We start from the raw sequence: 14519 nt of genomic DNA, 5'->3' as shown, positions 1-14519 counted from the left end.
AAGGGTCACTTAAGACCTTAATAACACTCTGCATTATGAATCCCTGGGAATATCTACCAGTATCTTAATACTCTTCTTTACTATGGGTTCTCCTGACAGCTTTCAGTATGCACAATGACCATCATTTCACCATAACACCAATATACAGAGTCTGATATTCAAGGGGATGTTCTTGTGTTAAACATGATAATAACAAAAGCACACCCAGTGATCTGAGGTCAAATTGGAGCATACTTTACATGATCCTGAACACAAATGTTTCCATCCTATTAATACTTTTACAAAGTGTATCTTTTTATCAGTATAGCATTTCCCATTAAATTAAACCACTTAGCACATTACCATTCATTTTAGAAGAGATTTGACTGATATCATAATCGTCATGGTCCGCACTGTCTTGGGGAATTCCAATTTTGCTATTGAAGTAATTTGAAAAAGCCCCAGATGTGCCACTCGAGCTGTTCTGCTGCTCTCCACGTCTTGCAGGGACAGCAGGAGGCTTAGCCAGCTGGTAGTCTTTAAACATATCTTTCACATTCTTCTTTTCCTTTTCACCCAGAGGATCCAGAGCAGTAAAAGCATCACTTTCTTTCTTGGGTGACTCCTTCACTGGAGCTGGCCTTGGTGGAAGCTGGGGAGGGCTTGAAATAATTGGTCCCGGCTGAATGAATCCAGAGGGTAATGATTGTGGTCTAGGTGGAAATATGTTCATTTGAAATGGGTTAATTGATGGCTGGGCCCATCCAGGCGGTTGCACAGAAACTGGTTGGTTCCATAAGGGGGGATTTTGTACAGTTGGAGGAACTACAAAGTTGGCTGGCTGGTTCCAGGACACCGTTGGTGATGGAGATGATAGGACAGTTGGCAGATTAAAACTATGTTGGGCTCCCAATAATGTATTGGGAAGTGTGGCAGCTGGCTGGGTAAATAGTAGAGGTTGTTGATTCCATTGCTGAGTTTGAGATGAATTTAGTTGTACAGAACCTACAGCAGAAACACTGAGATTTAATAACAGACATTGAATTATACCTCCTTAACAAGGTTTAAAAAAATATATTACTGATCAATAGGCACTTAGCTAATCCTCCAGCTTCTTGAAAAGCCATGTACAATGATTTCACATCTGTTAGAAATGTTAAGTCCAATTGATCTTTGCAGACTATGGCAGTTGCCACCACTAGGGAAGAGGATTACTTGGCAGGACAACAAGGCAGGAGAACTTCAATCTATATTAATAAAGATGGAGCTGGTGGGAGAGCTGGCACATTGGATTGGCAGAGTCCAGCCTTTCCTTGCTGAGTTTTTCAGTGAAATTGGTATGACAGCTGTGAATGTGGGATGAAAAGGGAATGGTCCAACAGAGGATAATTAAAAGTAAAAAAATATACACAAATTTGCAACCTACTTATAAGTGGTTCTCATTTCATTAGTTGGTAAGAAAATATATAACTTGGCATAGTTTGTAACAGTAGCTCAATGGCCACTATTACTAGCCTATTATTGTTACTTTCACATGCTTGGCTGAACATATACCCCAACATCCTCATTTTCTATTACTTTTGGGAAAATTGACAAGGAATTGTAGAAGAAAATGTAAATCAATGTAATTACTCTGTAACTATTTCTATTGTTGGACATATTTCCGAAGCCAGGAAACAAGTCTGGCCACCAAATTTCAGTTGATGTTGGATTTTGAGCCTTTTTTTTTGCAAGTGCAAAAAAAACAAACAAATTCCAACTGATTACAATGTCTAGCACATCATTTTACTGATTGGATACTCGGCGTTCTTTAACAACTGGTTTTCACCTAACTATTTTTGATATTCCCCAATGAGTTGGTTTGGCATGAACCAACACTGTTTGTGCACAATAGAGTGTGGGAAGTAGATTTTTTCAGTGCACTGCAATGGCAATAGGTCTTTCCACTGATTGGTAGGCGAAACTAGAGCTAGCTAGTATGGTGCTTTTGCAAACTCTAGTTTAACAATGCCATGCAGCCCCAGATTCACTCACCAGCACCTCCTATAGGTGGTATAGTGGAAAGATTGTTAGTATTGAAAAGATCCAGAGGATTTGGTTGTAGTGAGGTTGATGAAGCTGGTACAGACACTGAAACTGGCTCTGGACTTGCAGAGTTTGATGGGAAAAGGTCTGACCCGAATATGTCATCAGAAGCTGGCTGCATAAAAAGGAAGACAACAAATGTTTAAACTTTCCCAAGTATAAGATTTGCATTGTCAACTTTATTTATAACAATTGTAATACAAAAATTGGGAACCATCACACAAACTGGGACACCACCCCTAAATATACAATATATATCAAAAAAAGGGGGAAAGAGAAAGAAAGGGGCTTTGTGGTGACCACTAGAGAATAGCAGGGAATTGATCCAATAATAAAGTCAATTGATTCATATATATAATAAAATTCCATTTTTAATATACTCAATTCATAATGTCTATACATATAAATATGCTAAAATTCATCCATATAAAAAAACATAAATAGATGTATACAACATAAATAACCTCTCTGGAACCCACACAGAAACCATGATTATAAATTCATATATTGGTCATTGCCCTCATTGTATTCATATCTTATTTGCATGATTAATTGTACATCATTGTTCTATATATCATTAGTTCAGCCATGATTCTGTGCTTGCTCCAGTCTTCAACGCGTTTCGCCGAGGCTTCGTCAGGAAGATTTGGAGAGGTTAACCTATAGTATTTGTATGGGTATGAGAATCAATTTGCAATAGTCTACATGATATTAGATATATCAGAATCATTAATATCTGCTGACCATATATCTTTATAATGCAGTAAATGCCAACTTAATTATTCTTTTTCCGGTAATTGAATATCCAATTATTGGAATAGAGATCAGGAATATATAATCTAACCCTATAGGTACGATTGGGACGGATGCTTGGCTTCCTTGCTTTCGGACTGCCTCCCCCCGGCGCTCCTGTCTCCTGGTTGGGTGGGGAGACTCCCTGCAGATGGATATTCAATTACCGGAAAAAGAATAATTAAGTTGGCATTTACTGCATTATAAAGATATATGGTCAGCAGATATTAATGATTCTGATATATCTAATATCATGTAGACTATTGCAAATTGATTCTCATACCCATACAAATACTATAGGTTAACCTCTCCAAATCTTCCTGAGGAAGCCTCGGCGAAACGCGTTGAAGACTGGAGCAAGCACAGAATCATGGCTGAACTAATGATATATAGAACAATGATGTACAATTAATCATGCAAATAAGATATGAATACAATGAGGGCAATGACCAATATATGAATTTATAATCATGGTTTCTGTGTGGGTTCCAGGGAGGTTATTTATGTTGTATACATCTATTTATGGTTTTTTATATGGATGATTTTTAGCATATTTATATGTATAGACATTATGAATTGAGTATATTAAAAATGGAATTTTATTATATATGTGAATCAATTGACTTTATTATTGGATCAATTCCCTGCTATTCTCCAGTGGTCACCACAAAGCCCCTTTCTTTCTCTTTCCCCCTTTTTTTGATATAACTTTATTTATAACAAACAAACAAGTAAGCTACAATGTAAACAAAGGCTTAGACAACATGCAACCAATTGCAAAGAGCATAATAATAGACTGAGGCAAAGTAGGGACTTTGTAAGAAAACAGCATTGAGATGCACAATGTTTAATACTTTGTGTTTCCTAACTCAGGGCCCATTAAGGATATAAGCAGTGGCATGGCAAAGATCGGGTTAGTGGGCAACTTTTCTAAATCTTAGCGGCAGTTGCATCTAGATGAATCATTTTTTGTTCTTACAAAGTAGCGCAAAACTGTAAGTGTGTGTCACAGTTAAAACAATGTTCACTTGTTTTCTTTCTTTTTTCCTTTTTTTAATAAGATCATTCTGGAACAAGTAACAAAAATATTTACATTTAAAACAGACAGTCCACCCAAAAGTATTTTAGTTATAGGTACAGCCCAATTGTCTGAGTATACATTTTTGATACTCCAACAGTGTGGTCATACTTCAATCACACTAAGGCTTCCAGTAGAAGCCATGGATTCTCACTGGGTCCCAAGCCCTACTCCATAGAAGCTATGGTTTCCATAAACTGCAGTGATGATGGCCTAAAATTGCTAAGCAGTTTGAAAATAATGGCTTTATAATATTTGGCTATATTTGCACTATACACTAGCGGTTTTGGATGCGCATTTGGAGTATGTATGTATTTTTGTGGTATGTGATGGAATGACAAATGCAATTACCTTCTATTTAAAGAAGGCTTTCCTGTGCTACTGTGCTACACACTGTTTTTGTTGGAGGGGTTTTGATTATTTTAGTCCCTTCCCACCATAACCTGTATGGTTATCCTGTCATTATCTCTGCAAACATTGTGATTCAATTAATTGAATTGGCAAGCAAACACTACTGTACTTACCATTAGTGCACATATGTGGCAGCATGAGGTAAAGAAGTAACATAAGTTAGAACCCTTTTAAACACTAGTAAAACATGAGACAAGTTAAGGTTGACCCAGACCGACAATATGTGAAGTGGGACTAAGCAAACCAACATGGACTGCCCAGTTGTAACAATTTCTGTTGTAATTAAATGTTTACTGTGTTGCCTAACCTTATCTACCAAACGTCTGTTGGGTTAAAAGAAGAAATGCCCAGAAATGGAAATTTTAGACCGAAATAGAAAAAAAAAAATTTGTCAGGCCAAAACCAAAACTGAAAATTACTCCCCCCCCCCCACACACCTTTTAAAAACATTTTAAAATTATTTTAAAATGATTTTATTTTTATTTTATATATATTTCCTTTACTTTACTGTCGGGGGCTCTGGGGAAATATCAGTTGTCTAAACAGACTCCTGATATTTCCCTTTTAAAATAGAAAAAAGATTGAGGACATAGAGTCCACAATCTCTTATTCTGCAGCCCCTGTTATGAATGAACAGGAAGCCTATATATTGAGAGCTCCTTTCAATTCATAAACTGTAGAGATTGTATGAGTTACTATGTCCACAATCATGAATGAACAGGAAGTTATGTAGGTCACTTCCTGTTCATTTATAACTGGGGGCACAGTAAGCATACTATGTCCTCAGTTATTTACAAATACTCAGAGATCAGTTGATTGCTGAGTGCTTGTAAGCCGCTCTTCATCCTGACTCGCTGTCACCGGAGGCTGAGCCGTGCGTTGTGGGAGGAGAGCTTAGCCTCCTGACAGCTGACTCCTCCCCCACACCGCTCAGGATCCTGAGCTGTCTCCCTACCGCTCGGCCTCCTAAAACCTTCTGTCCTCCCTGCTGGATGCTGGTCTCTGTCCTCTCGGAGCCCCCGCTACCTCTGCCAACACGGATAGAGGAGAGCAGCGGGGATTGGTCAAGACACATACTGGTGTCCAGTGGGGAAGAGAGAAGTTAGGGATGCACAGGATTTTACGCCACATTTTGGGCCATTACAGTATGGCATTTTGCCCAAAGTGCAATTTTCAAAATTTCGGTGCATCTCTAGTTAAAAGTGATTGATTTACTAAACGTAAATAGTCTGTTCACTTTTACAGGGAATTTTGTTCCTTAGCTTAGTGAATGAAGTGAAGATCTGTTAACTTCCCCCATCCAATCATGTACATGCAAATATATGTTTTTTTTAAAGGACCTCTTTTGCAAAAAAATTTATTCTGGTCATTTAAGGAAGTTAATGCATGCCATGACAAGTATAATAATTCCCCGTTACTGCACATATCTTGTTTTATGTTTTTCTTCACATAAACAAGCAGACCAAGCTGTCAAGTTAAAGTGACAATGCAAGGGATTGGCACAACCTATAACATCATGGGTGATCCTCTGGATCAACTGTGTGGTTAAAGTGACAAAGTAAAGGAGTTAAACCTTAAAAATGCATTCAAGTACCTTAATCTCATAATTGAGATCGTAGTTCACTGGAGCAAGCTTGGATCGGTAGCTACTTTGCAACACACACAGGGACCATGGGGAACAAAAGTAGCCACCCTCCAGAAGGAAGGACAGTGTCAGCACCAATAAGAGATGATTTGAGGATCTACAACTGAATGATGCAGAAATAAGTTACATTTTTGTTAATAGTTGGGGTACTTGAGTTTTAAGATTTAACTCCAGTGTTTAGAGTCACTTTAAGGTTCTGAAGATGCAGATTTTTATATGATTTTTTTTTTGTCTTATGGTTAAACTCAATGAACTCAATGAACACTTGTGATATGTTCATATGTCTTTTTCCAACGTGACTAGCGGTGTAGCTATTTTAACACCTTTTATTCACATGATTTAGGGTCTTTGCACATGGACTTTTGTTCATGTCAGAACTGCCTTTTGCTCAAATGGGAATGCAAAAGCAGAATAAAGCATCAAAGAAAAAGGCAAGAAGGAGGTTAGAAGCACCTCAGAAGCAACTTAGAAGCTTCTGAAACTTGTCTTGCAAGCTGAATGTACCTGAAAGAACTCTGCATTTACCCATCTTTGCAAGCCCTTAAATCTTAAAATAAAAGTAATATGTTTGTTAAAAATAAATGCTTATTTCATATCTGAAAAAGACTAGAATATCTGGAGCTAGGCTTTCTGACTTTCCACAATGCAGTGCCAATGGAAGTCCCTCTAAATGCTGTTGTTTAACTATTTCCAATGTCATCTCTTTTAATATCCTATTTACATTTTATTTGTATGCAATGCTTTGGTTGAGAATCTGTAGGATTTTAACTTTTTATCTGTTATAATATTTGAAGAATTAGCCTAGCATTCTAAAAGCTTTTTTTTTAATATTAGTTAGTCAATAATTGCAATAATTTTATATATTTTCCTTTCTCTCCCTGTTTAAAAAAAAAAAAACTGTTAGTGTAACCGCTCGAGCACTGGCAGTGCCTCAGTTTGTCCCCATCCTCTGTCATGTTTTTGGACAGCTTGGTCTGCTTGAACAAGTTATGCAGAGAAGAATATTTGTTAAGTAGGAAAAAGAACTCAAAGAGTGAATACTAATTGTTGATATGCAACTAATAATATTGCTGCCTAGGACAGAAGAGCATCAGCAGCCTTTGAGTGTCACAACTTCAAAAAAGATTCCCAGCGTGGATTTGTTTGTGAAAACTAAGCTCTTACTCCCAAAAAAATAATTGAATAAAAACTGTCAGTATTCAGGGACAACACAGAGAGCAGAACACATCATCCTGAATGATGGGAGCTACAGTGCATTACCCTGATAATATGTATGCACCAAATACATATTTTTCAGCTGCCTTCATTTACTGTGGAAATCTGCTATTCACCACAGAAAAAGTGTAATAAAAAAATAAAATCACCTTTACATTTCTCCTTCCTCTTCCAGGCTTGGTGCTCTGGGGTGGAGGGCTAATAGCTATAGGGTCAGACGAATTTGGGCTGACATTGCCGCTCTTGTCACTGAAATTCCCCTCTGAGTTCTTTCTTATGCCATTTTGCACATTCCCCGCTTTGGGTGAGCAGTCACTAAATGGATTTGGTTTAGGTCTGCTTAGAGAACCATTTTCTTTGTGTCCTAGCACGCCATTTTGAGTCCTTGTAACAGGAGCAGACTGGTTACCATTTAAAGGCCACTGGTCTGACTTTGGCTCCTGTATACTGGAATGGCTAGTTATTTGGTCAAACTGCTGCCCAAACTCAATGTCGTCAGTTAGATTCCCATTGCTGTCGGGCCCGTTCCTTAGGCTTTTTGAGTTCTCGATTTCGCGACTGACAGATTTAGAAGAATCATGTAGAGAAGAAGTTGATTGATCTGCAGTTGCAAAAGGATCATCACAAAAAGGATCTGGATTAGGTGCAGGAAAAAAGTTGAGATTGGCAGAAAATGGGTTTTCAGATGAGAAAGGTGACTGTGCTTTAGGATGAGGAACAGAAGAACAAGAGTGGGTGAAAGGATTTCCTTTAATGCAGTTTTGATTGGTGTCGATTTCAGTGTGTAAATCCACTAACAGGATATCGTTACTTTCCTAGTGATGTGGGGAAAAATGAGATGAAACATTAGCGAGGCAAATGTGCAAATCATGAAAGAAAGCAGAACAAAGCACATTATACACATAAAGCAACATAAATTTCAATTGTTATAGTCAAGACAAAAGCAATTAAAACAGACCATTGGAACTCTATCCTTTATGGCAGGGAGATCTCCCCTACAATTGGTTTGGCCATAACAGTCACAGCTGTGCTGTGAGCTAGACCTCCTGGTTCCTTTGTCTGGAATACAATTTCCATATACTGCTTGGAAAACTATTAGGAAGCTGTGACCATAAAGAATGTTGTAGACTCCTAGTGGATACTTCTAGGAATTTATGAAAGAAAAACGTCAGGTTGTTCAGCTCACAATTATTTCACTAGCTGTCACAATAGGGCTGAAAGTGGGGGGTTTGGCATCTCAAAGCTCTTGTGAACTCAAGCAAAGAGGTCTTTCCTCACTTCCAACCTGTAAAAAACACAATTGAAAATGTCAAAGTTGCCTTATGAAGCAAAAAAATTAAGATTTTGACTTCCTCATCAGATCTAGAAGAGATAGCGGAGCTCACATTTACCTTTTTTTATGAATGCACTAAAGGGATTATCATCTATTCCTTTTTAAGTGCATTTTTTTCACTTAACAGTTTAACATACAGTATGTTATGACATATATACTGTATTTGCCAATAATAGCTTTTTTTTAGGTTCTTCTTTCAATTTAAACTCTGCTAAGCGTCAAGACTATAGTTCTCTCTGTGCCTACTATATACCTCTGGGATGCTAGGAGAGGTAAGGTTGATGAGCCTACATCAACTTCAACTCTCCTAGCAAAAGCCACCCCCTCCTTTGCTACAAATGCTTGAAATAAACTCACCATTAACATCTACCTACTAATGTAAAATAACATAGAGCACCTCTTCAATGCTTTATATACAAACAACAAGGAGATCAAAAAGGTAAAGAAATAAGTCTTCTTTCAGCTTAATCCTTTTTTTGCATAGAGTGAGGAAGGATTAGAACCTATGTTAGGTTTTTATTGTTGTCTGGGTTTCTGCTGGAAAAGATTCAACCTCTCTATTTGTCCTGTTGACCATTGTGACCCGGATCAAAAGTAAAAATCCAAAATTTTGAGTTGTCACCAGAACAGGAATAAAGGGGAGACTTGTTTCGGCGACATCCATCTAAGATGAGATTTACCACACCTTGGATTGATTTCCTCTTCCTTATTTCCTGCTGGGTCAACAGAAGAGAAAGTGAAGGGATATCTAAAGGGACCCAAAAAACCTGATAGGGGGCTTTAACTATATCCTACTGCTGTTTTAAAAAGGATATATATATATATATACACACTTTAAAAAGACACTAAACTCAGGAGTTACATTTTAAAAATGCATTTAAGTACATCAACTATTAACAAAAATGTATCTTATTTGTTCATCATTTGTGTCCTCAAATCATCTCTGAATTGGTGCTGACACTGTCCTTCCTTCTGGAGGGGGGCTACTTTTGTTCCCCATGGTTCCTGTGTGTGTTGTAAAGTAGTCACCACTCCAAGCTCACTCCTGTGATGGACTATAACTTCAATACAAATTAGAAAACTAAACTTGAGATTGTAGTCCGCCATGGGAGCGAGCTTGGAGCAGTTTATACTTTACAACACACACAAGGACCATGGGGAACAAAAGTAGCCCCCCACAAGAAGGAAGGACAGTGTCAGCACCAATTCAGAGATGATTTGAGGATCTACAGCCGAGTGATACACAAATAAGATACATTTCTGTATATAATAATTAGGGGACTTGAATGCATTATTTAAGATTTAACTCCTGAATTTATTGACACTTTAAACTACGGATCAAGTACAGACTGCACTTCTGCCTTGCCTGCCATCATTACACTTACTTCACTCCATCAACACTGGAAATAAATCTTCTTTTACAAACATTGTTCATAAATAGGCCCAGCAGGACAGATTGTCAGCACAGGATCAGGAATTAGCATCTGTGAAAAAGAGTGCCTCCAAAAATAGCCTTGTGTGGCAAGAAATTTATTATTTAACATTTTCCTACCCTGTATCAGCTAATGGATACAGTCTAATTTTAGTTGTTATGTCCTCAAGTCACAATTCAGATGTGATGGTTGTGAATAAATAACAACACTTCTTACTAGTTTTTTTTTCCTAAAAATTTATGTGGCCATCCCGTGGGATGGAAAAATATTATCAGTCATGATGCCTAACACTAAATCTTATCCCACGGTGATATCAATTATACAGTTACAGATCAAATCTGGTCTTTGTTCCCATGGTGTAAACACACAATATGGGGTGTATTTATAAATGCTTTCATTGTTTTCATTGCAGTTATGTAATTTACCTAATAAGGAGGCATGCTACTTCCTTATTGTAAATGACATAATTAATAGTAGGTTGTGGGAAATCTTACTCCACAAATCCCTGTCAAACTTGTAAAGCTGAACTCCGGACAAACAGCTAAATACAAAGAGGAAAAACAAATGAGGGAGCTGTTATATCTGCCAAAGGACCTGCATTTCTATCAATCTATTTCTAAGATATACCCAATGCTGTCACAAAGCACAGATAGGTGAATCACGCCACTTAATGTAAAAAAATACAGTCCCAGTCTACTAACTGAACAGTAAAAGAGCAGCAGCAGATTGATGAGGTCGTCCCTCTGCTCTCTGTACTCTCTCTTCCTAGCAGCATGTTCCTTGTCAGCAAATTTGCAAGCACAGCTCATTGTGCCTCTCAATTCTGCCTCTTCTGGTCTGAGTGATGCTGTATGGGGGTCTGCAAGAGGCTGAGGCCAAGTCAAATTCAGGTAGTTATAAAAGCTGCATTAGAAATATATTTAATGATTTATGAATAAAAACAGAGCTGTGTTAATTTGTGTATTTTATATCTGCCTGGATTTCTGCTTCACATAGGAAATCACTACTGGATTCATCATGTCCTGATTGGTTGTCAGAAAGGGAGAAATTGTAAAGCCCATGCACAGGTTCCAGGGGGCACAAGAGTGAACTGGTATGGGATCCAATGAACACCTTTTCCTTTTTGTTTTGGTTTTTTTTGCTCAATCTTAATGCGTATATTTGCATACCTGCCAAATTGCACAATCAGATTGAATTTGGAGTCAGCCAAACTGATTTTCCTATCTCTGGTATACCTTTACTTTCTGGAACATGCACAATGTGATAAGCTGCATGCCGCCTGCTTGTACTGCTGAGAACAAAGACTTTGTGGAACTATAGCTGGTACAAGGTCAAGAATGCTTTTGCTATAAACAGTTAGAAATCTTTCATGAATGTTCCCTTAATCTTCAAGGCCAGCTTGTACGTCTAGAATTACACATTACACATGCAGCTTGGGCAATGTGCATCAGATGAACTTTGGTATCTATCTCGAGTACACAAACTCCTAACTTATCTTAAATCACGTGAAAGGGAGTTAATCAATGCCTCTTCCCGTTACAAAGTTACTGGGCAAACCCAATTTAAAGAATCATTTGTCAGCTTTTGGTTATTTGCTGTTTATGGTGCTGATCCAGAGAAATCTTACAACGTACACAGCTTTTGTGTATCACTTACAGGTCCAGTATATCTAATATACAAGTGACCTTCAAAAATGTACTTAAAAGATTTACAAATATTAAAAGTGTATGTCAAGCCAGGGACCATGTGGAACAAAAGTAGCCCCCCTCCAGAAGGAAGGACAGTATCAGCACCGATTCAGAGATGATTTGAGGATCTACAGCCGAGTGATAAACAAATAAGATACATTTGTGTTAATAGTTGAGGTACTTGAATGCATTTTTAAGATTTAACTCCTGAGTTTAGTGTCATTTTAAAGTAAAAGCTTCAATATAATAGCTTTGGAATGTAAAATGCACCCTCTCTCATCCCAAAAGCTTCACCATAAGCAAGGTCCTAAAGATTCTACCTTTATATCTGAAAATATTATAAGTTCTGTTTTAACAAACTAGATGGAATAGGACGATTGTGGTCTTGGGGTAAAATTTGTATTGCATGCTATATTATATATGATTTTTCTGCTTTAATTTTAACCCTTAACTTATTTATTTCATATTGAGAATATTGACACATTATAGTTTTTATGACAATTATAGTAGGATTTTATAAGACGTATTTATTTCTCATCTAGCCTTAGATGTGGTGAATCATCTGTAGTGCTGAGATTACTCGGAATAAGTATATATTCCTTTGGTAAATGCTACTTGGTTGGCTGTCATGCTGATGTCCTACTTTTATAATTCTGAGACATTAACAAGTCACAGCTTCTGATGCAGGTCAAACAGGGCTATTCACAAAAGGGTGAAGTTTGGAGAAGGCAGGAGAAGTGAACAATCTAGGACAAGATAGCTGATTTGGAAAAATTCTCCAAATCAGCTCACTTTCCAGTTTGGCAATGTTGTCAGGCCCGGATTCCCCACAAGGCCACTGAGGCCTGGCCTCGGGGCGGCAGGGTGGAGAGGGGCGGCAGCGGTGTCCTTGTGGGGAAGTTGCCCTCCCTACATTCAGTCCTGCTTTGCACAAGCAGGACTAAATGTAGAGTGAGGCAGCTGATTTTTCGTTTACATGTGAACTCGGCGATGTCGCCGAGATCACATGTAAACAGTGTGCAGCCTCCTCCCCTCCCCCCTGCACTTACCTCTCTCCTCTGGTTCCATCCTCCGGCGCTGAGTCTCTCCACGCTGCAGGGAGCAGAGCAGGGGTTAAAACTAACTCCGCTCCGTGTAGACAGTGAGAGGGGAGAGCTGTGCTCTACCTCTCTCACCTGTCACAGGAGTTCCAGCACAGTGCTGTGCTAGAACTCCTGTATTGGAGGTGACAGGGTCAATAAAGAGAACCTGTCACCTCCAATTGCTATCACACAGGGGATTGTTTTCTGCTGTGTGATAGCAATAAAGTTAGGTGAAAAAAAATTACATTGATTAAAAAAAAATTTAAAAATTCAAATTAAAAAAATAATATGAAATAATTAAATGAAAAAATAAAAAGGTGATTAAAAAGTAAAAAATAATAAGAAACAAATTATTAAAAAATAAGAAAATAATTTGTAAAAAATAAACAATAATAAGATAAACATTTTTATTAAAAAGTAAATATGATAAATACAAAAAAAATTACATTGATAAAAAAATAAAAATAAAAATAAGAATAATTAAATAAAAAAATAAAAAGTGATGAAAAAGTAAAAAAATAAATAAAGAAACAGTAAAATAATTTGACACTAACCCCGCAGCCCTGCCATTCTTCATTGATGGAAAGGGGGAGGGGAAGTCGGCGGGCGGGGGGTGCTTCGCAGAACCTGGCCTTGGGGCGGCAGGGAGAGTAAATCCGGCCCTGTATGTTGTCCTAGATTGTTCACTTCTCCTGCCTTCTCCAAACTCTTGACCCTTTTGTGAATACCCCTGAAAGTCTTAGTATATGAAGTGACCCTGTCAGCATTACTTTAGATTATTTTAACAGCACCCTGCAGTAAAAGATGATTTTACTCTCTGGTAGGCAGTGACATCTGAATTCAACACATATCTATGTATCTGAGATGCCTGTTGCCCTGCTGCATATCCTACTGTATCCTACAGTGATGTAGGGGCCACATAAGCAAAAACAGGGAGGAGCGGGGGGTCTCGCATCCACCAGGGTTGATTTAAGCAAAGAAAATCAGTCTGATACCCACATGAGAGCTCCAAAGTATGGCCTTGTTCATATGGGTATTTGTGTTTTGCAGTTGACCAACTGCAGTTGCAGTTGATCACTGGTGAAACACTTTTAAAAGTTTTGGAATACGGTGTTTAAATTATTATTGCTTTTACTCCTACACAGAAGCAAATCGAAATGCAATGCAATGCATTTAGTTTCCACGTCTTCCCCATTATTTGACGTGATATCGTCCCTTATAAAACACATAATAAATGTACCACAATGGCAACCTATTTATTCCTAAAGGAGCACATAAAAGCATGCCTTCTTGTGGCTTGCTTATGAGTCTGATGTCCACGTACATAAACTTAAAGGTGATACATCAGATTGAAAACTGCATTTCTCTATATACTGGTCATGGAGTTGTCCTTATGGAGCATTATGTGATTCATACTGCAGAGAAGGGAAAAACAACATCATTTTCTATTCTCTTTCTTCTGGGGCCTGGAAGAGGGCATTTTATGCCAGTCCCATATGTATGTTTGGCTTGATTATCAAACAACGACGTATGCATTATTAATACAGGGATAAGACAGAGTGGAGTATGGCCATGTGAACTTAAATATATTATTTAGATTTAAAAAAAATAAAGCTATGACTACTAAGCTTGACCTCTCTATTATATTTTTGGATCAGAGGAAAGCTTGTAAAAAAAAACAAAACACTGGACTGGCATGATCGAATCTTGCCTCTTGGGGAAATAAATATATCTCCCTTACCCCAAAGAAAGTCAGAATGGATGTGCTTGGATTAAAA

The 14519-nt window shown here is 37.9% G+C and overlaps 1 protein-coding gene across 1 annotated transcript in view; it reads right to left on the bottom strand.

Annotated features, from left to right (window-relative positions):
* DAB2 (DAB2, clathrin adaptor protein) overlaps positions 1-14519 on the bottom strand; it is a gene marked incomplete at its 5' end in the record, with an annotated part of 86054 nt that overhangs the window by 16880 nt on the left and 54655 nt on the right. The window contains 3 exons of the mRNA XM_018554385.1: positions 343-984; positions 2014-2179; positions 7355-8020. Of these exons, the coding sequence (XP_018409887.1) occupies positions 343-984; positions 2014-2179; positions 7355-8020 (1474 nt within the window). The remainder of the gene's footprint in view (positions 1-342; positions 985-2013; positions 2180-7354; positions 8021-14519) is intronic.

The sequence above is a fragment of the Nanorana parkeri genome, unplaced genomic scaffold, assembly GCF_000935625.1.
Source record: "Nanorana parkeri isolate BGI_ZX_2015 unplaced genomic scaffold, ASM93562v1 scaffold156, whole genome shotgun sequence".
Taxonomy (NCBI): Eukaryota; Metazoa; Chordata; class Amphibia; order Anura; family Dicroglossidae; genus Nanorana; species Nanorana parkeri.
This window is presented reverse-complemented; position numbering and strand designations above follow the sequence as displayed.